This window comes from Silurus meridionalis, chromosome 26, assembly GCF_014805685.1.
Source record: "Silurus meridionalis isolate SWU-2019-XX chromosome 26, ASM1480568v1, whole genome shotgun sequence".
Classification (NCBI taxonomy): domain Eukaryota; kingdom Metazoa; phylum Chordata; class Actinopteri; order Siluriformes; family Siluridae; genus Silurus; species Silurus meridionalis.
In genome coordinates, this window is record NC_060909.1 from 16,536,996 (window position 1) to 16,558,490 (window position 21,495).

The 21,495-nt window shown below is 40.8% G+C and overlaps 1 protein-coding gene and 1 long non-coding RNA gene across 3 annotated transcripts in view; one reads left to right on the forward strand and one right to left on the reverse strand.

Annotated features, from left to right (window-relative positions):
• Positions 1-2,175: 2,175 nt before the first annotated feature.
• LOC124380217 lies at positions 2,176-18,283 on the forward strand. Of its 2 annotated transcripts, none has more exons than XR_006924629.1 (3): positions 2,176-2,337; positions 2,610-2,742; positions 17,903-18,283. It is a non-coding gene; the product is annotated as an uncharacterized LOC124380217 (long non-coding RNA). The 2 variants fall into 2 exon arrangements; XR_006924630.1 differs by having other exon boundaries at positions 17,906-18,283.
• scml2 (Scm polycomb group protein like 2) overlaps positions 11,004-21,495 on the reverse strand; it is a 22,274-nt gene continuing 11,782 nt past the window's right edge. Inside the window, exons 7-14 of the mRNA XM_046841078.1 lie at positions 19,089-19,354; positions 18,352-18,463; positions 16,331-16,534; positions 14,390-14,566; positions 13,759-13,887; positions 12,898-13,113; positions 12,531-12,685; positions 11,004-12,409 (exon numbers count right to left, since the gene is read on the reverse strand). Coding sequence (XP_046697034.1) covers positions 12,284-12,409; positions 12,531-12,685; positions 12,898-13,113; positions 13,759-13,887; positions 14,390-14,566; positions 16,331-16,534; positions 18,352-18,463; positions 19,089-19,354 — 1,385 coding nt within the window. The 3' untranslated portion in view covers positions 11,004-12,283. The remainder of the gene's footprint in view (positions 12,410-12,530; positions 12,686-12,897; positions 13,114-13,758; positions 13,888-14,389; positions 14,567-16,330; positions 16,535-18,351; positions 18,464-19,088; positions 19,355-21,495) is intronic.

Sequence of the window (21,495 nt, forward strand, 5' to 3'; positions counted from 1 at the left end):
AAATTCTAAACTTCATTTTGTGCTAGAGAAATTAGAACTCCAGCACAGTAGCATTGAAATTAAATCTTAGAAGGCAATGCAGCTAGATGCAATCAACCTGGCCAGTTAGTGATCTAGAAGATGACAAGTGTTATACTGCTGACAGTTTTGGATGGCGATCTGTTTGAACGGAGTGTACAGGTAAGGATTTGTGACAGCTAGACAGACTAAAAGATTTATCTCTCACACAGACCAACACGTCAATGGAAGCGTAACATGTGAAATTGCATTGACAACTTCAATTGTTTGAAAAGTTACCTCAGAATTTCATCACAAAATGAAATCTCGGACGCCACTGAAGATTACAGCAACACTACAAATGTATAGTTCACTTTTGTTCAAAAGTAATAAGTTCTTCCGATGAATGGATTTTCTCCTTAAGTGCACACGTTGGTGGTTGAAGCGAATCTGCAGTGGGCTTACAAATGATCAGAAGTCCATTTTATATGAATATATTATGTATTGATTTCATGTAGCCAGCAGAGGGCAGTGTAGAAGAACGTCAGAATTTGGTAAAGCATAAAGTCTTTTTGGCAACCCCTAAAATCCTTTTCTTCACTTTGGAAATGGAGAATGAAACGATTTGGAGCATTTACAAGCTGTTTAAAATGTCTGTAAATCATTTTATGCAGTGCCGGTGATGATCCAGCTTTTATCCAGCTCACCATGTGAGTAACTGTTCACAGAGAAAAAAATTAAAATCACCCAGCCTTCTGCTGAACCACCACAAAGCACCTCTCAACTCGTTGCAGGAAAGTGAAAACTGGCCATTGAGAACCGAAAAAGGTGCTAGACAAGACAATTATGGGGGTTGCTCCATGGTCATCCCCTCTGACCCACAGTCATAGACCCATAGGCTATAGGACACTCAATAGATCTTTCCAGTCTTAAAGGAAACGGTGAAAACAATGATCCTTTTAGGGATGACAGGAGCAAAAAGAGGTCGTGATGACTTCATTCAAATTCCTCACTCCTCGACGCAACCACCAGAGCGAATTCAATTATGTGGCTGATAATGAGATACACCAAGGCCTGGTGAAACTCACGTCTACACCGATTGCTCATATTGTGCATCATGTTATGAAAACTAATTTAATAAAAAAATTATTTATAGCTGGAGAAAAATGTTTCACATCACCATTATCATAATCTGCCTGCAATCTAAAATAAAAAACAGGATTGGTTTTAGGTTGTAATGCTGAACAAAGTGGTATAATGTCATGTGGTCTTTTTGCATTCCTTCGAATCGCTTTACACAGGATTGAATCCTAAGCATCATTTCTATTTTATTTGGGTTTATTTTTTTTTTTTATGGGGGTTGCAAATGTCAGTCCTTATAATTTTTTTTTATTAAAACTTGCACTGGAATATTAACTTAAAGCAGTATTTGAAGATTTCTGAGGTACAACCAGTGCATGTTTTTTTATTGCAGTGCTGATACTATAAAAGATAAATGTAAGTTAAATTTATTGATGAGTTCTTATCATTGTTTCTTTGGTAACCTGAATAAAAAAATACCTGTGGTTCCAGTGACCAGTGGTTTCTTTCTTCTTCCTGGATCCACCTGATTCATGAAGTTACTAAGCAACTAAAGAACTATGAGAATGTATTTGGACTGTATTTAATATAATCAATTTGCTACAATGGCCTGGGACTGAAAATGACATGAAAAGTTCTGCATTCACAGTAAGTGCCAATCTGGGATCACTACACCTTAACAATGATAAAACTGTAGAATGGGTTCTATTAACATTGTTGTTGCTGAAGTGATTATTACTATTGTTGTTGTTGCTGCTGGTAATTAAATTATAGCACTGTTGCTGTTAGAGTTGTTGTTGTTGTTATTATTGTTGCTGCTGCTGTTGTTTAAATTATAGCACGGTTGTTGCTGCTGCTGTCGTTATTTTTGTTTTGTTGTCGTTGCTATTGTTGTTATGACTTTTGGTGTTATTGTTGTTTGCAGTGGTGTATTTGAGTAAATGTACTTCATTACTCTTTACTCAACTACAATATATGTACTTTTTTACTCCACTTCATTTTAATTGACAACCATTACCAATTACATTTGCAATGCAGCTTTATCTGCTCAGGCTCTTTTTTTCTGCAAAAGTGTCAATATCGCCATCTACAGGGCATTGAAGGTATACCATGCGATTTGTCTACTCCTGAAGCAACTCCACATGAAGGCGAATCCGCATCTTTCTGAATGCCAGGTGTTTCACATCAGTTAAGGACAAAGCTGCAGCCAGTAATGAAGTCGAAGCCAGCACAAGCAGTGCCAGCAAGTTTTGCAGTAAGGTATCCATTCTATTATTCAAGTACATCTGTGTTGTTGTTGCTGCTGTCTTTTTTAATTATAGCACTGCTGTTGTCATGATTGTTGTTGCTGTTGTTATTATTGCTCTTGTTGTTGGTGTGCCTTCCCAACACACCTGCAAAATCAATCAATCAATCAATCAATCAATCAATCATAATACATCTAGGCAGCGTGGGTGACTGGAAATGAAGCCATCAGTGTGTAAGATGGACATCTGTAATTCTTTGATTTTCTACCTCCTCCAACTGAACAGTGTGAACTTCCTGAGCAGAACAGATCAGATGACAGGAGAAGGCTTTCCATAGAGTGCACATCTTATCACCAATGGCAAACCCCTCAAACCAAATCCGGTATCAGACCTGTGGAATGAAAGCACGTTGTACAAGGTAGGACCTCGGATTGATTTATTCATCCACGTAAACAAATATTTTATTCATTCCAATCTGATATATAAAGATTATTAAATGAGGATCAGGTCTGAAACTTGTAGGTGAGCAGGGTATATGGAGTGCGTTAAACCCTGAATATCAATATTTCATAAACAAACTCTACAGAGAATGGAGATTGTGATTGGATTTGAGCCATTTTATTGCTTTTTAAATAAATTGATTTAAATATTTTAATACAATTATGCAAATAGATTTTTTTAGGGAAACCAACCTGTATGTTTTCTAATCTTTAGTACTGGTTCGTACTAAAATGTACCAAGCTATAGTACCAAATTCGATCCCCTTGACTTGAAATATGTCAGTTTTTTGGACAAGTAGTACATAGAGGAGTATTTTGTGACTATTAGCTGCTAAGAAGTCCTTCATTTATGGGGACACATCATGAAAAGAAAGCCAGGCCATCGCTAGGGACAGTTCGGTATAACGAACTAATTAAGTAAGGTCTAGATGTGAAAAGCTTCATACTGGCGGATTTGGGAAATTGGGGGAAACCAGAGAACCCAGAGGAGAACGTGTCAGACTTTGAATAGACGTTAACCTGAGCTCCGGATTGAACCAGGTGTCTTGGAGTTGCCCAATCATATCATATGAAAGTGAAAGACATCAATGTCCTGACATTCAGGTTGTCTGTATAAAAACAAATACAGTTAAAACAGAAACCCTAAATCAGACAATTAATACATCTGCTAGGATGAGAACGGGGTGATGCTGGAAAAAGATGTGCTGCTTAGACGTGATTAGATTTAAACTACGTCCGGCAATGAACACCGTAACGCACACCATGACCGCTTGTGACGCCTGACCTAATAATGGAACACCTTGCAATGTGACATGCGAAATTGCAAGGCTTTCCCTAAGGCCGTGCAAACTTTTCCACCGAAATCTAATAACAGCGTGATGTCGCTATTGCCAATTTCTTTGTAACTCCACATGCATAACCATCCCCCACTCCCTTAAAGGGGAGAACTTGAGATCTTAATCTGTATTCCATTATGGTAAATTGGCACGCTGGCGAAATTTCGGTCAAATATACACACTGATTACTACAATGAACAAAACAAGTAAAATACTTGAATAGTGTATATTCAAATGTTAGCAAAATACAAGAAAAATTGTAACCTATTGTGCCTATATTTCTTACACCTTTTAGAGATCATGCACATAATTCAAAAGATCCAATCTGAAGCATGGTAAAACCTCTAACATTTGGCATTTCCTGGTTTTACAAAGATTTCCCTGAACATTTGCCTTCCATAACAAAGATCTCATGACCGATGCACCGTATATCAATAACCGCAATATGAGAAAGAACTAAATTTATAAGCCCAATAAAGTTCTTTTCTCCTTAGAGCCACCTAAGAGGATCGTTTTTCACTCATGATTCTCTTTAATTCATTTTAGCGTCTCTGCTCTTGGCTTGGTGGCTTTTCATACGGAGGATATTAAGTTGCTTATATGGCATATTCAGCTCATTAAAGAGGAACTTGATCAGGAAACTGAAGCAGAGAACCAAATGCTGATTGTATCCACTGCTACAGATACAGCACTGGGTCTGAGCTCGAGTCAAAAGCGAGTTGATGTTAAAGTTCTATGCCTGATTCTTATAGAAACACTGATATATTACTAAATGGTGTTCAAGCAGCCTCTGTGATTAAGTGCTATTATAATCCTGACCACTAGGTGTGCACGAGTTGAGTTTTGTGAATGAAGGATCCAACAACTGAACCTCCGGTTATCCTACAACTTGAAAGCACTTGCATCGCCAAATACAGATAAAAAAAATCATGCAAATTGTATACACATAAAAATTCAGAGAAGGTGTGTACATCCAGACTGGGATGCCACAGATCAAAGTAAAAAAGAAATGTAAATAAATAAATAAACAAATAGAAAAGAGATGAGGTTGTTGCTTATGGAGTTTGACTCCTATGATTATGAATTCCTCACAAATAGACCAAGAACCGAGCCCATAATATCTGGGCAAAGAAAAAGTTTCAAGTATTATAATTTTTTTCCACAGTTTTTACATGGGAAAACGAGTAAACGTGCATTTCTGACATTCTTTGATAGAAGATTGTCGTCTTCTTCCCCGTCAATGCGTTGTAGGTTCTGTCATCAGTAGCGTACGTTGTCTAGAGTCTGTTGGGCTTTTCTTTGTTTTTAGAGTTTGTATTTCATAACATCCTGACAAAGATGACGGTAGACTACCGCAATTTCCATCTTAAATCTAAGAAATGGTGCATATTTTTTCCCAGTGCACGCCTGACAAAAACCAAAAAACCAAAGTGAAGAAACCATAACCTAAGCATGAAGACTTGCGCATATATATTAATTCATTTCATTTTTATTTGTATTCTGCTTTTAACAATGAACATTGTCTCAAAGCAGCTTTACACAGATAATGTGGTGATAAAAATGAATAAAATGTTCTTTATAAGTGTAAGTTTGTCCCTGATGAACGAGCCGGTGGCGACTGCGGCGTGGAAAAACTCCCTGAGATGGCATTAGGAAGAAATATTAGTTTATTAACAGTTTCTTGACTCTGAAATATGACTCGAGTCTCCTTGCTGGACTGACTTGCAGCGCTTTGAGATCACAGTACAGAACAGAGTAAGGATTTAGTTAAAAATAATAAATGCCTGCTCTTTTTTTTCATGAGGTCGGTCCTGCGTCTTTGCTTACTGTGAGGTAATCCAAACCAGGCCTGCTTTCTCCTGGTGATCATTAGAGCTGAAGGTGATTAATGAAATTGTCGAGTGCGTTTGTTCCAGAACCAAATTCTTGCGATACTAATATTTACTAACGTGTATGTCTGGGCCTTGGCTTTGTCTGATTGTATTCAGCAGACATAAAGCATGCACCATGTGTAAGAAGCCAATGTCAATAGTAAGATTCAGTACAGCACAAATACATTTTGTTTCCACCATAAATTGGTGAATTTTATATCTGGTGGGTTTCTGTTAATGTGCTCACTGGAAGTCATTATAATTTCTATGGTAATGGCTAAGTCATGTGCCACACAAATTAAAACGGAGAAGCCCAAACTGAGGCCCGTTGGCTCTATGAGGGCCTTCAAATTGTCCTGCCATGCCATAAATGTGGTATTTCATTAGAGGTCACTAAATAGCAGTAATCGGCATTGAACTCCATTGTACAATAAATTGGATTGTTTCTCATTGTAATGTTTCACTCAACTGAAACCTTTCGAACTAGAAGCCAAATATAGAGTAACATTTTTCCTTTATTAACATTGAATTATTACGAAATCATAATTTTGAGGAACCATGACAACTTTGATTTCAATATAATATTTGCTATAATGCAACATTTTATTTAGAAAAGTTTGGGCACCCCTAAACTAAGAATACAAAATTTTATTTAATTTTATTTTATTTTTTTGGAAGAACTCTCCTATAAATTCTATTTAAATATATATAAATTCCTATAATTCTATAAAAGGTTTATTTTTTTTTCGCTTTTGTTGATCTTTTTTAGTTTTTACGATTACGATTCTTTGCTTTTTATTTATTTATTACTTAACCAAGGACAGTATCAGAACATTATATACAGTGAGGAAAATAAGTATTTGAACACCCTGCTATTTTGCAAGTTCTTCCACTTAGAAATCATGGAGGGGTCTGAAATTGTCATCGTCGGTGCATGTCCACGGTGAGAGACATAATCTAAAAAAATAAAAAAATCCAGAAATCACAATGTATGATTTTTTAACTATTTATTTGTATGATACAGCTGCAAATAAGTATTTGAACACCTGAGAAAGTCAATGTTAATATTTGGTACAGTAGCCTTTGTTTGCAATTACAGAGGTCAAACGTTTCCTGTAGTTTTTCACCAGGTTTGCACACACTGCAGGAGGGATTTTGGCCCACTCCTCCACACAGATCTTCTCTAGATCAGTCAGGTTTCTGGCCTGTCGCTGAGAAACACGGAGTTTGAGCTCCTCCAAAGATTCTCTATTGGGTTTAGGTCTGAGACTGGCTAGGCCACGCCAGAACCTTGATAAGCTTCTTACAGAGCCACCCTTGGTTATCCTGGCTGTGTGCTTCGGTCATTGTCATGTTGGAAGACCCAGCCTTGACCCATCTTCAATGCTCTAACTGAGGGAAGGAGGTTGTTCCCAAAATCTCACAATACATGGCCCCAGTCATCCTCTCCTTAATACAGTGCAGTCGCCTGTCCCATGTGCAGAAAAACACCCCAAAGCATGATGCTACCACCCCATGCTTCACAGTAGGGATGGTGTTCTTGGATGGTACTCATCATTCTTCTTCCTCCAAACACGTTTAGTGGAATTATGACCCAAAAGTTCTATTTTGGTCTCATCTGACCACATGACTTTCTCCCATGACTCCTCTGGATCATCCAAATGGTCATTGGCAAACTTAAGACATGCCTGGACATGTGCTGGTTTAAGCAGGGGAACCTTCCGTGCCATGCATGATTTCAAACCATGACGCCTTAGTGTATTACCAACAGTAACCTTGGAAACGGTGGTCCCAGCTCTTTTCAGGTCATTGACCAGTTCCTCCCGTGTAGTTCTGGGCTGATTTTTCACCTTCCTTAGGATCATTGAGACCCCACGAGGTGAGATCTTGCATGGAGCCCCATTCCGAGGGAGATTGACAGTCATGTTTAGCTTCTTCCATTTTCTAATGATTGCTCCAACAGTGGACCTTTTTTCACCAAGCTGCTTGGCAATTTCCCCGTAGCCCTTTCCAGCCTTGTGGAGGTGTACAATTTTGTCTCTAGTGTCTTTGGACAGCTCTTTGGTCTTGGCCATGTTAGTAGTTGGATTCTTACTGATTGTATGGAGTGGACAGGTGTCTTTATGCAGCTAACGACCTCAAACAGGTTCATCTAATTTAGGATAATAAATGTAGTGGAGGTGGACATTTTAAAGGCAGACTAACAGGTCTTTGAGGGTCAGAATTCTAGCTGATAGACAGGTGTTTAAATACTTATTTACAGCTTTATCATACAAATAAATAGTTTAAAAATCATATATTGTGATTTCTGGATTGACCCCTCAATGATTTCTAAGTGGGAGAACTTGCAAAATAGCAGGGTGTTCAAATACTTATTTTCCTCACTGTAACTGCTTTTCCATTTTTGACAATTTTTTATAAAGCAAATGAATCTTTTTTTTTCCTTTATTATTTTATAACCAACAGCAATCTGAACCTATTGTTTTTCAGTTATATTTTTGCCTTTTTCTCTCTAGCTATTGTTCTGTCTATCCATCTATCTACAGAATTAGTCTCCTATTTCCCTTGGCAACAATTCTTACAAATTCATATCTGTCAAGTATTTGTTATGGATTCCTCATAGGCCAATATCTCAAATTTTCTCTTTCTTTTATGCAACATGAACTCTCACATGATGCTGAAGACACACCAAATCCCAGGTCTCCATCCATGGTCGTGTGCGCGTCCATGAAGGATTAAATGAGCGGCGTACGTTACCGAAAGCACGCTTTGGGCAATAAGCTAATCTTGGCTTGGGTGACACGTCGTTATAGAAATCGCTAACCGCCTGCACTGGGGCTGAAACAGCCACGAGATGGGTTTGCTTTGGGGCACTTATTAAGGAGTGAGGAGGAGCAGTGCTTGTGGAGGGTAAATTTAAATTAGCCGTAGCCTCTGATGTGCTAATGGCAGCATCGCTACAGACACATGCAGCACTAGGCTTGCTAATAGGCTTAAAAAAAACACATATGTCACACAGCAAATCAAGTAAATAAAGAATAAAGTGTAATAAAATGTGATGTCTGTTTACAAGCATTGGTTAGCTGCTGCACAACAAGAAGCTAGAATGGAGCTAAAGATTGTAAGGGTGTTGAACTAAATGTAGTGTGAGGAAAAGGGTGGAAAAACTATGGTGCTGCTGTGGAGCTTTGGGTTTGGATGTAGGATCAGGACCACCCAATCAGAAGTTGGAAATCATGCTGGGATATTCCGGGTTATTTTTTTCCATCGGATAAAATATCAAATGAATCTTTTGAAAGTGAGGGAATGACTGTTAATAGTGGCTGATAACATGAAGCTGTTTCGAGGATGTTCCGCAGTGTGAAATGGAAAAATAAATGGATATAACAAGCTTCGGATCAAATCGGTGTATAGGTACTTTATGGGTTGTATTGATTGTCTCAGTATGCTGCCCTTTTTTTTTTTCTATGCCGAGGCAGAATCGGATCCCGGAGATATTTTTGAGAACGGACTGAGGAAGGCTGTAAATAAATGTCACCTTGGCAGGTACTTGGCGTGTTTGGAAATGCTGACTCGTTTCAGTCTCTGCTTTATGACACAGTTACTCCTCGGCTCGTACAAATCATTTTGGGCACAGAGTCAGCAGGCGACCTTGTCGACTTTCCAGCTCCAAATTACCATTTAAAAGGCTTTTCTTTTACGGCCACTATTTATTTCAGACTTCTTGGCAGGCCGCTGAGTGTATTTTAGGGCCATCGAGCGGAATTTCATGCTGTCAGACGCGTTTGTATTCCAAGGATTTAAGCGAACGCCAAATTTACAGGCAGTTATTGACGGCGTCGAGTCGTTGGCTAACAACGCATGCAAAACGACAAGCGCAGCGAGGAAATGATGCTCCGATGAGCCAAGCTTTACGACTCTTTCGGTTTCCCAAGACCATGTAGAAATGACGAGTTAACGTAGCTACGAGTTCCTACAAACCCCGAAACTAAACATCACAAACGACGCCAGTATGAAATCGCACGAAAATAAACGAAAACGTTAGCCGAGCATTTGTGTTTAATTCATACATGGACTAGATGCTAATGAGAAATGTAATATTAGGTGTTCTGGCCATGATGGGTCTTTTAGCTGGAGTGTAACGTCTTGAAAGGAAAGGTCCAATAAAAACGCTCAAACTCTCAAAATCTTCTTAGATCTGATCCGCTTTTAAAAATGATTTGTGACCGTTAATGGCATCAATTGTTTCCAAATTCTCTACAATGGAAGTCATAACTGGAACTATTTTGTCAAATGTTTGTGGACACCTGACTATTAGCCTTTTGTATAGGATGTGTTGCATTAGAATTTCCCTTCAATGAAACACAAAGAGGCACAAAACAGTTCCGGCATTAAACCTGACACAGGAGCAATGTTACAGAACAGGGGTGTCAAGCAAAAGAGTAAATTCTCACAATACAAGCAATCAAGCATCGATCAAGAAAAAGCGTTCAACATTTCTTCCTAAAAAGTAGATTTATGATTGAGATATTGTTTAGAACTTGAGCTCAAAATGCTGGATAATTTCCAACCTGGTTGCATTGTTGATAGTCTGATCAGGCATTGATCTCAGATCCGCCATATCTGCTCATTTTAAGACCTCAGTCCTCATGATCCACCCATGAACAGCAACGGCACTTTTTCAATGAAACTCTGAAAGGAAGGGAAATCAAGTATACTCAATATGGATATACTATACTTACAATACACCATGTGATTGTGTGGGGTTTTTTTTTCTAGCAGTTAGATGCATCTTGGCATTGCATCCCTTTCTGTGATCTGATATTGCGTTGGAATTTTTGTGCAAGTACTTAAATTTTCCATTAGGATTAGGAATACAGACTATCGAGGCTCAGTCATAGGAACGGATTTATTCATTGTATACTAAGATAAGAACAGGTTTTTACCAAATGTCCTGAATAAATGAATCTGCCAATGGGTATTTTTCAACTTAGAGATGATCCACGGCGAATGCAAAGGATTAAAACCTATTGCACCGATATGCACTGTGTTTACAAAAGTATTGGGACACCTGGCTTTTCCAGTCATGTGTATTTCTTTCCCAAACATTTACCACAAAGTCAAAGGTACCAAATATATTTGGATACGGTAAAATTAGATTTTCCCTTCAATTCAACTTCAAGACTTAACTTGACAATGCCACTGTGCACAAAGCTAACTATATGAAGATACGGCTAACATGGCCTGCTACAGAGCTTTAACTCAACCCTCTATTGAACATGATGAACTGGAGCACTGACTTATTTTTTACGAACACCCTTGTGGCTAGATGAACACAAATCTCCACAACCCACACTTCAAAATCTCTTGGAACATCTTCCCTGAAGAGTGGAGGTTATTATAACACCAATCAGGTGTCTAGTAAAATATTGTCCACATTAGCTATTTAAGAAGCAAACAATATAAACAGTATAATTTAGACATTTTTATTTTTTTTTAAAAGGGGGGTACTGGAAATGGCTATACTTTTCAATGAGGTCTAATAAACCCTCTTTTCAAGTTTTATTCCAGCAAAATATATAATAAAAGAAATGTGACCATAATTGTATTGTAGAAAAGTATACAAAACTTGAACCTGAGAACAGAAAGGTCATGGGATGCGCTAAAAAACTAACACCACGCATATACAAGTATACAAAATTTTTTTTTTTTTTATCTTAAAGCAGCATTGTGCTTATTAAGATTAAAATAGCATCGAAACACAGAAACATGAAACCTTATGCAAACAACACAAATAAAGCGAGAGATCACTTGGATTTTTTTGCGCGTGTGTTTGTTCTTAATCAACGTATGAATTAATTTTATGTAATATGCTATTAAAAAAATGTCCATGGGTCAACCAAGAGCTCTTGCATAAGAGCTGAACCTACAGACGTCTTTCACAACCTTTAACCCGTATATAAAACAGTGTGTATATTGTAGAATTAACAATTTTGATTTATCCAAACAAAAATTATTATAAGCCATATTAATGACTAGCTAGAAAAAACCTGGCATCCTGAGGAGTAATAAATAAAAATACAAAAAAAACAAGCAATCCTTCTAGTATAATTGATTTGTGCGAACACCCTGGAATTTATACGATATTTGATACTATATTGGATGATGGAAAAATGGATAGCTGCCAAAGATTTTGTTGTGACGTCGCAATAAATGTATTTCTTATCGGTCGAAAAACGTCGCTCAAATTATGATAGCGATTGGATTAGTGGTTGTTTTATCAGAATTGTGCGACGGATTTTTGTAATTAATACATGATGGTCCATCACATTCTGTGCAATATTGAAATCGGTATTGAAATTGAATGGGAGAGAGAGAGTACGGCGTCGGCGTGGTTCTGTTACGCGAACAAAGAAAATCCTTTGGGAATTCAGCTTAGTCCAGCTGCTGAATAGTTCCTGCATTGTTTCCTGCTCACAAAAGGAGGTGCTGAGGTCGGTAGCGGCACAGTTTCACCCGCTTTCGCGTCTAAAATGAATCCTGTATAGAATTGGTGTAGTGAGAGGGGCGTTTAGGACCCCGTGCTGTCTAAAAAACGATTATGGCTCTCTTGAACGGTTTGCTTCGTTTTTATGATTGTGGTCCACATCTCGACCGGAGCTGGAGCGAATCCGTTTGTTCTGACTGCGAGGGGGACTTGCACTCGGGCGCCCCCTGCTGGAGGACGTTGCGCTGTGCTGGAGCGCCACCAGTTACGGTTTGCCCTGTTTAAGTTTTTCAATATGGTGGCACAGTTTGAGAGCAGGACCCAGCTTCAGGCCCATGTACTTCATGATCATGTCACTTCGCAGCAGCATTAACGCCTTGCCGTCGATCTCCTGCAAGCACAAAACACCCAAAAGCGAATTTGAAAATTGTGCATTGGCGCAGCTTTTGAAAAGAAAAGCGATGGGCCAGTAAATTCTAGCTATTTTAGATCGTGTGCAGAAAACCGCCTACGTGCTTCCTGAAGAGCTCGGCATGAGGTGCGAGGGCCTGAGGGTCTGCGTCCCGGACAAACTGCATCACTTCCTCTATACTCCACGAGGACGGGCTTCGGTTGGACGTCTCTCGCTCAGCTGTCTGGTGATCTGGACCGGTGGTAGAGCTGGCAGCTGAACAAACACACACACACAATCAATATTGTACCACTTATTTTGAAACTAATTAAAAAATGCCATATGAAGCCTGCATTGGTTTTACATGAAAATGGCTTCAATAATAGAATATTGAATACTATCACAAGGCACTACGCATACACACACGCAGCTTGATTCATGTCTGTACAGGAAATGTTTGTAAATCCAAGCTTTCTTACATAGCGTACCTTCCACTCGTCTGAGCATGCGTGTGGTGGCCATCTCCGATGGGTTGGAGTTGACCCGGCGCAGAGGGGGTTGAGGAGTGTATTGCGGACTGTTCGCAGCCGGACTCCGATGTTCGTTTGTAGCGCGCGGCGCCGGAGGCCGAGACGGCGCCGTGTCCATGGGCTCCTCGGGAAAATGCTGATCGGCAGAGACGCCGTTTTCCGAGGGGTCTGTTTCTGCAGGAATAAAGCCGGACATAACTACGTACTCACTTTCTTGCTATTGCTTCACAGTAACAAGGAGACTTCAGTGAACAATTATAGTTTGGTAAGAACAATAGGGCTCATTTCCTGTTTTTTTTTTATTATTAATTTATTTTTTATTCTCACTATTATTAGCCAAATCGAACCAAACCAAAGGCTGTCAAAGGTCTTACACCGTCTGCGGCACTTAATTAGGTAGCAATGCGGGCGCGTTAATTAAGCATCAGGGGGCTGCGCGAGGGATTCGAAGCGGATGAATGCTGAAGCGCTCGACGCTTAATGAGGGAAAGCAGAGAGACGGCGAACTCTCGCCATGGGCTTTTCAGCTGCAGCAGCAGGAAACCCTTCTATCACAGCAATTAACTTAAATGCTAATGCACCGGGGTGTGAGCCCAAAAAAAATTCGCTCCCTCGGCTCTTTGTTAAGCTGCGTCTCTACGTAGTATAAAACTGTTCGCAAAATCGCTACATGTACGATTGCAGCAGTAATACGAGGAAACGTCTGTGGAATTTTTCAAGAATGAAAAAAACAAAAAACGAACAAACAATGACCAATGTCTAAACAAACAAACTTCCAACCAATCTAAAGAATGAAGACACTGTGATGCCGGGAAATACCTTCTGAAGGGTGTGTGTCTGTTCTGGGTGGGTTTGTAGGAGTCGGAGTGCTGTAGGAGGAGGAGGAGTCTCTTGTGAAGCGTCTGCTGCCTCGCACTATAGATACTGCTTCCGAGCTCTCTTCCTTCACTGCGAGACAGAAAATAGAAGAATTGATGTTTCTAACTTTAAGCAAAATGACGAGTCCGAAGTTGAGGTTTTTCAAAACTTTGTGGACACCTGATTAGAATGTATTGTCCCATTTGCTCTTACTATAAACTCCACTCTTCTGGGAAGATGTTCCACCCATAATTTGTAGTGTGGTTGTGGAGATTTGTGGTCCTTCAGCCACAAGGGGGTTGTAAAGTTACTAATCTGTGATCCGTACGTGGATTAATTGTTCTTTTTTTTTTAATTTATCTTAATATTTTAACGATCGCAGAATGAAATAAATGTTCTGGGTGTTGTCAGGTTTGGGTCCCCTAAGAGAAAATTTTATCCAATACCTTCCTCCACACAATTGTGCACCTTCAACTTTCTGGTGAGTTTGGGTACCAATACTTGTGTCCACATACTACACGTTAGGTTAGTTAGCAAACAAAAATACCGTCATCATGCTGCCTCAGTCTCTCCCGTGCGCATCTTCACGTACCTGACTTGCTCCTGTCGTAGGCGTTGTGTGCGTTAGCGGTGAGGGGGCTGAACGGCTGGCTGCTGAACAGGTTGTCCGACTGCAAATGGTGGCACAGTGTCTCGAGGAAGCGCAGCACGAACGAAGCGCTTGAGGCTCGAGGTAACTTGACGTAATGGATCCCTCCCTCGGAGCGAACTGGGAAAATACAATGTGAAAAGTTATACAGGACTGAATGGAAATGGGAACGCATGCACTGGATGCACTGGACTCCTTTATCACATCGAATAGCATTAAGTATCTGGTTAAAGCGGTTGTTTTTTAACAGCCGGTCAAGGTGTGTTTCTTTTCTACGGCCTTACATACAAAACATTTATTTAACAAAAAATGTAATTTTTTGCCAAATCGAGTGGATAAAAACTGTTCCAACATGCAGCAAGACGATAATCAGGGTCTCTTTTTCAACTTTTGAACGATGGAAGAAACTCCTGACTCAGCACGACACCCTTGGCCTTATTTGCGGGATTTAGTTTTTTCAAGATATTGGGCTCATGATAAATTGAATAGATTTCAGTGTTTGACTCATTAATATCATTGGATTAACAGATTGGTGTGCTAAGAGTAACGTTGGTCTTTTCACATAAAATGAGTAGATTAAGCAAAAATGATAGTAGGAACATTATAACCATGTTACAGCATAGTACTTTGGACAAGTGAAAGTTTAAAGGGAGCACGTTTACTGAAGTAATATTTTACCTACTGTGTCTCTACTTAAACTCAAGTACATTGTGTACTTTGTCCATCACTGACCGCTACTGATTTGCCTGATCTGCCCGTATAGGAAATATTAAGGTTGCACTTTTTGCTTGGATGCAGAACATTTCTTTCCATTCACTGTGTATCATGACCCATTGGGCGCCATGGTGTGAACAGCAAAACGGTCTACAAATTTCAAGCACCTACACACACGCTAGAGTCACTACTACTCCCTGTTTCTTACAATATCATTTGCATAAGGACATGATACAGTCCCATTCAAATACTCGCTTTGATTAAGCGCTTTATCTTGGTCTCAGCTGCAGTAGATCCCAAGTCTATCCTAAAATACCCCTGGGTCAATCTCAGGGTACTCCGCACACACTTTTTTACCCCTGTGGGTAATTTCTCTCAGCCAATCAACAAATTGGACAATAGTTTGAGGTCCCATACATGAACGTGAGACTCTGGCCAGACGTTTAACCCGAGCTCAGGGTTAAACCGGGGACCGGCTGTTCGAGGGGCCACGACACTGCCTGCATGCAAATACGTTTTCCCTGCGAATGTAATTTGAATGTTACCGAGCTGGATCAATCTGTGGAGCCTTGATTTGCATGCGAACTAACATCAAACCTCGGATCGAACTTTCGAGTGGAGATGCGTGTATGGTTTCAGCAGCCGTCCTCTTGTGCGTTTTCGTGGATACAAGGGGAGATTCCTTTGTCGCTTTTGCCGGTGTCGAATTGTAAGGATTTGGCTAAATTAAGGAAGCAGACCATCACAACAGATGGCCGCACCAACACACACACACACACACATACACACCCACCCACACCCACGTATATGCTCCCCCTGAGAGGAGGCCCACTCTAATGCTCCTAACCAGGTTACACACAATGTCAGTCTTGATTACCATCAGCGCTGCCCAGACAGGCTTCCTTTCACAAACACACTGAGCAGATTTTCTTGATACGATTTTTCTCGTATTAATTCAGACGGACACGCAAGCTTTCCAAATCTCATATCGGCAGAATCAATTTGATCTAGAAAAGTTATATTTCATACACACACACACACAGGCTTGGCGGTGTATAAGCACGGGCATTTAGAATACACAGAGAAGTTATTGAATTTTGGCTTGTGAAACTATATTAGGAATCTTTCGATTTCATTTTGGGTTTCATTCACAAACACACACACACTTACCTCTGATGATCTCACCGCCGTCTGACTGCGACTGCAGGAAGCCGAAGAGAGTTTTGGGCTGGTACGCGCAATCCACGCATGCCTGCACGGCGTGCTGCAGCACAGTGTTCACCGGGCCGGGCCCGAAATGATCCGGCAGCTGCAGCATCAGCTTGCGGTCCAGGTGCGGGCCACACTCGCCGTGCTTGTTCACGTACACACACACTGCAGAAAGAGAAAGACCGGCTGTAACAAGGTATCCGTTTTGTCCTCTAAGTCAGAGGTCCCCAACGGGCCCCCAAGTGGGTCAATTGGTACCGGGCCGCAAAGAATGAATACATAACTTACATTATTTCCGTTTGATTTATTATCTGATTCCGAACGATGTTTTATTTTGGATATTTACCGGATTCTCTCTGCCACATCGGCGTCACTTGTCTCAGAAGCGGCGACACAAGTTTGTCGATGTGTGATGACCTAAAAGGTCAAATCGATTCACACGGGAGTGTATTGGCGATGGCGGCTCTGGTGTGATAATGCTTCTGATGTCAAAACCATTTCATCTTATAAACCCGGGGAGATACAGTGAACTGGTTGCCCGTAAAAACCAACCAAACACACCAAATCCATTTTTTTTTTTAATACATATTTAACAGAATTCCAAAATCTAAATCGTTTTTCTCTTCACTCATTATACTCATCCTACCGAATGTATAACACAACATACATAATGCATTACATGATTACATACATACACAGTTATATCCACGGCGATACACACGCTGTGCTGCATACAAACTGCTATACAAGATTGAGCGTTAATGTACATACATATTAATAAGAAAACCAATGGAGCACAGCCGCTCCTTTACACGTCAGTGGGTCTCAAGACGGGGTCATGGGAGAAGAGCCAGGGGGTGATTTGTTTCTCAGTTCGATTTGACAATCAGGGAAAATAATATTTTATGGTTCGACATCTCCGGGAATTTTTTTTTATTTACATTTTCAACCAAATTGAGCTCCACAATTCTCCACCGATTTCTCCATCAGCATGCCAATTCCTGAGTAAGCTCGTTTCTTTTCATATCGGCTGTCAATCGTTTCAAATATTTAAACGTATGATTCTCACGGATTAACTTTATGCGATTAATCGCAACTTACTTGCACATTTTTATCTGTTCTTCAATTAATACTATTCAAGTTTTGAATTCTCTAATCAACATGGATGAATATGGATACTTTATGCAAATGTATGTTTATTTTTAGTGAAACCAGACTCAACATAGAGAATGAAGACAAATGATTTGTGTAAATGTTTTAAAGTTATTGTGGTGTTATGTCATTTAAAAGTCAGAGGGACACCAAACAGAACTTTTGCCGTGTTTCCACACGGACGGTTTTAATTGCCGGATGTGTGCACCTTGCCGGATTTTGAGGCATGATTCAAGATTTGGCGCATCAGTTAAAACAAATGTTTAGTGTTGTTTAGATCAGGCATAACTTTATGACCACCTGCCTAATACTGTGTTGGTCCCCCTTTTGCTGCCCAAACCGTTCTGACCCGTCGGGCATTAACAATATTAACTTCTTCAGCAGTTTGAGCTACAGGAGCTCGTCTGTTGGATCGGACCACACGGACCAGCCTTCGCTCCCCACGTGCATCACTGAGCCTCGGCCGACCGTGACCCTGGCGCCGGTTCACCACTGTTCTTCCTTGGAGCCCTTTCAACCGATACTGACCACTGCACACCGGAAACATCCGACAAGAGCTGCGGTTTTGAAAACACTCTGACCCAGTCGTCTAGCCGCTGTCAAACTCGTTTAGATCCTTTCGCTCAACCGTTTTCTTGATTCTAACACATTAAGTTTGTAAACAAAATGTTCTCTCGCTGCCTAAAATATCCCACCCACTAACAGCTGTCATGATTAATAGAAAATCAGTGCTCATAATGTTATAATGGTGTGTGTGTATATATATATATATATATATATATATAGTTATAGATAAGTCTCAGCATTAGTGTAAATGGACAAGACCTTACCTGTGGATAACACTCCAGGGTCTTTGGTCATTTGTAGACTGGAGAGTCGGCCATCTGAGACAGATGAGGACAAAGACGGGCTGGAGAGAGGAGGAAGAACTCTTGGTTTCCTCTGGAAAAACGCAGGAAATAAAAAAAAAAGTCAATAATTTCAGACAAAGGCCTGGCTGTCACTGAGCTGCAGTTTAAATTAGAACCCTTAGCCTTCTAGGCCTCCTGAGCGGTGGTTAATGAAGCGCTCAGAAGGAACTGATTCTTTACGGTGAATAAACATTGCATTTGGGTAATTCCTCCTGAAATGCCAAGCAACATTGACTCTCAGTAGCATGAGGCTAAGCAAAACAGTGCGCTCGTTTCACTTCCTCTTTGAGAACCTACAGAAACAGCAAAGACGTACTGTAGCCATTGCTGTGCTTGAACCCTCCTGCTCTTTTTATTATTATAATGAAATAATTTGATTCACAGTACGTCCTTTTGTGTCCCGCTGTCTGGTCTGTAATGTGTCATGTGCAAATTTATTAAACACCTTGTACACCTTTATTATTGCATGCAGCATAGTGGCCTGTATAATGTTATCATCATATTACTAAGATATTATTACAACAATAATTAAAAGTAAAGAAATGCGGTTGAAAGTTTGCATTCCTTCTTTTGGACATGGTTTATTTACTCTAACAGTGTAAATAAACCTCATTAGCAACAGTGTGCTAATGAGGTAACCGCCCTGGGACTCGGACCTTGCTGCCAGGTTTGGGTCCTCTCTTTTTGTGCAGCCTGGGCTCCAGGTGCTCAGGCTCGGCGCTCTTGTTTGTGCTGTCCTGCAACTGCGTCTGGCCGTTCTGGATGGCCTTGAGCATGGCAATGGTCTGGCTCTTGGGCCGGCGGCCCCGCACCCCCTTCCGGACGGGCAGTGGGGGCAGGGGGTGAGGGAGCTGGTACGGAGATTGCATGGAGCGGCGCCACAATCGGGATGGGGACGAAGGAGGAATCGGGTTCTTGGGGACTGCAACGAGGAAAATAACACAAATTAGGCTGCCATTAATACAATTTATATATAAATAATAATAAAAAACGACCATGCTTTTATACTACAGCGAATCTGATTGGTCGGGATTATCAGTCAGGGGAAACTAGCTAATACAGTCACACGGCATTTGGCAGACAACTTTATCCTAAACAGCTGAGGATTAATGGCCTGATCAAGGGAACAGTGGCAGCTTGGTGGTGCTGGGATTTGAACTCCTAACCTTCAGACCAGAAGTCCAACATCTGAAGCACCGAGTTACGACTTCCTATTTAGTTTTTATGGAACAAATCTGCCGTTTCTGCGCTTTTTACAACAGCTGATAAAGGACTAGTTTGCAACAGGCAAGATGGGTTCTGTCCGCCTAATAACTTACTACACAATGGTTGCTATTTTGCAGATGTCCCAAACTATAATATATATAAGCTATAAATGAGAAGTCGGTTTTCAGGGCATGTGACAAACGTACATGTAGATGATTTCGGAGTAAGTTATGAGCCGGCACATATAAACAACATTCAGCATGTCTAATTGTCTGTATTCTACACTGGCGCCTGGCACACCGGATCATGAGGGTTTTCACACCCTACATCAAAATTCACTCCTCAGCAAACAGACAGGGCCGATTCGCGCCTGCCGTGCATTTTCACACGGTTTCCTGTTGCCACCCAGCTGTAAAAATATATATATATATACATATATTTAACAACCATATGTTTACTGATCATATCACCAGATTCCCTTTCTCTTTGTTTCACTTCCAAACAAAAGCTACAGCCGATCATTTGATTCCAACGAATGCACTCTAGTGCCAAGAAGTCAAACGAAACAAACGCTGGATTTTTAAAAGGGATTTATGCGAGGGGAACAAAATCACACGCTCGGATTAGAAATGCGTCGAGTAAACCCGGATGCAGCGGGTCGTTCATCTGAAATTCATCAAAGCCCTTTCATGTAGGGACTGATGCTAAAATATTAATCTCGGCTTCTGAGCTTTCTGCCACGACTAATCAAACGACTCGGATGCGTTCGGTTCCTCGGCTTTCTGGCCCGCGTCCACGCGCATGCACCGAGCCGCGGAGGATCAGATATCTGCAATTCAAAGTGTCAACCAATCCATCAATGGATGGTGCGAAATGGCACAAGGAGAAGCTTTGTGGAAAAACACACAAAAGCACCCTTTCCCCCTCCTTTCCTTTCCTCTCTCGCTTTCTCTCTCTCTCTTCTCTGTACACTGCATCACAAATGAGATCAGATAAAGTGCTCATATTTCAGCGGGGCTAAAAGGGCGCCCGAGCTTCTCCTAAGTACATCTGGGAGCATTCGTAAGGGCGCTGCACGTGGTCGCCTCCCCCGAGCTTCACGCCAGGAACACATAAAGGAGGGAAGGAGAGAAAGACGGAGAGAGGATGAAGAATAGGAGAGACGTGCTATCGCTGCGATAACTTTGTTTATAGGATCGTCAGAAATATGGAAGCCCACCCGACACCACGTCGAAGCTCCGTCCTCTGTGAAAACAGATCGGGTTTATGTTCATTCGTCAACTCTTGGTTAAGGAAAACATGTGGACTCGATCAGGCCGCCTCTCGCACCGAGTGACCCGGTGACCTCTGGGCCGCGAGCAAAGCCGGCGTTGGCCAGGCGCCGGGCCAAAAATCGCCGAGGCATGAGCCCTGGGGGATTCGGATGCCTTCTGGTTGGGGGGGTACACAGGGGTACGAGAGCAACCCGTGAGTTAATTGGTGCATTTCTAGATATTGCTCCACTATTCCCAATTTGGCCTGCTTGATGAGTTAGAGAAAACCAGACCATAATCCAAAACAAGAACCACATGTTGGTGGTGTGTGTGTGTGTGTGTGTGTGTGTGTATTGTTATACATGTTTGAGTAAAGACAAAACTAGCTGCCTCTGGTAAATAAAAACAAAATTGAAATTCGAACAATTTGAAACTCTGAATTAAAAACATGCCGCATTTAGAAGGTTTCATGTCAGTAAAAGTCCAAACAAACCACCAATATTTTAAAATCACAACAGTTTTGTTTTTGCCCCAAAATATGAACAATAACAATAACAATAACAATAATAATAACAATAATAATAATATGATAATAATAAATAAC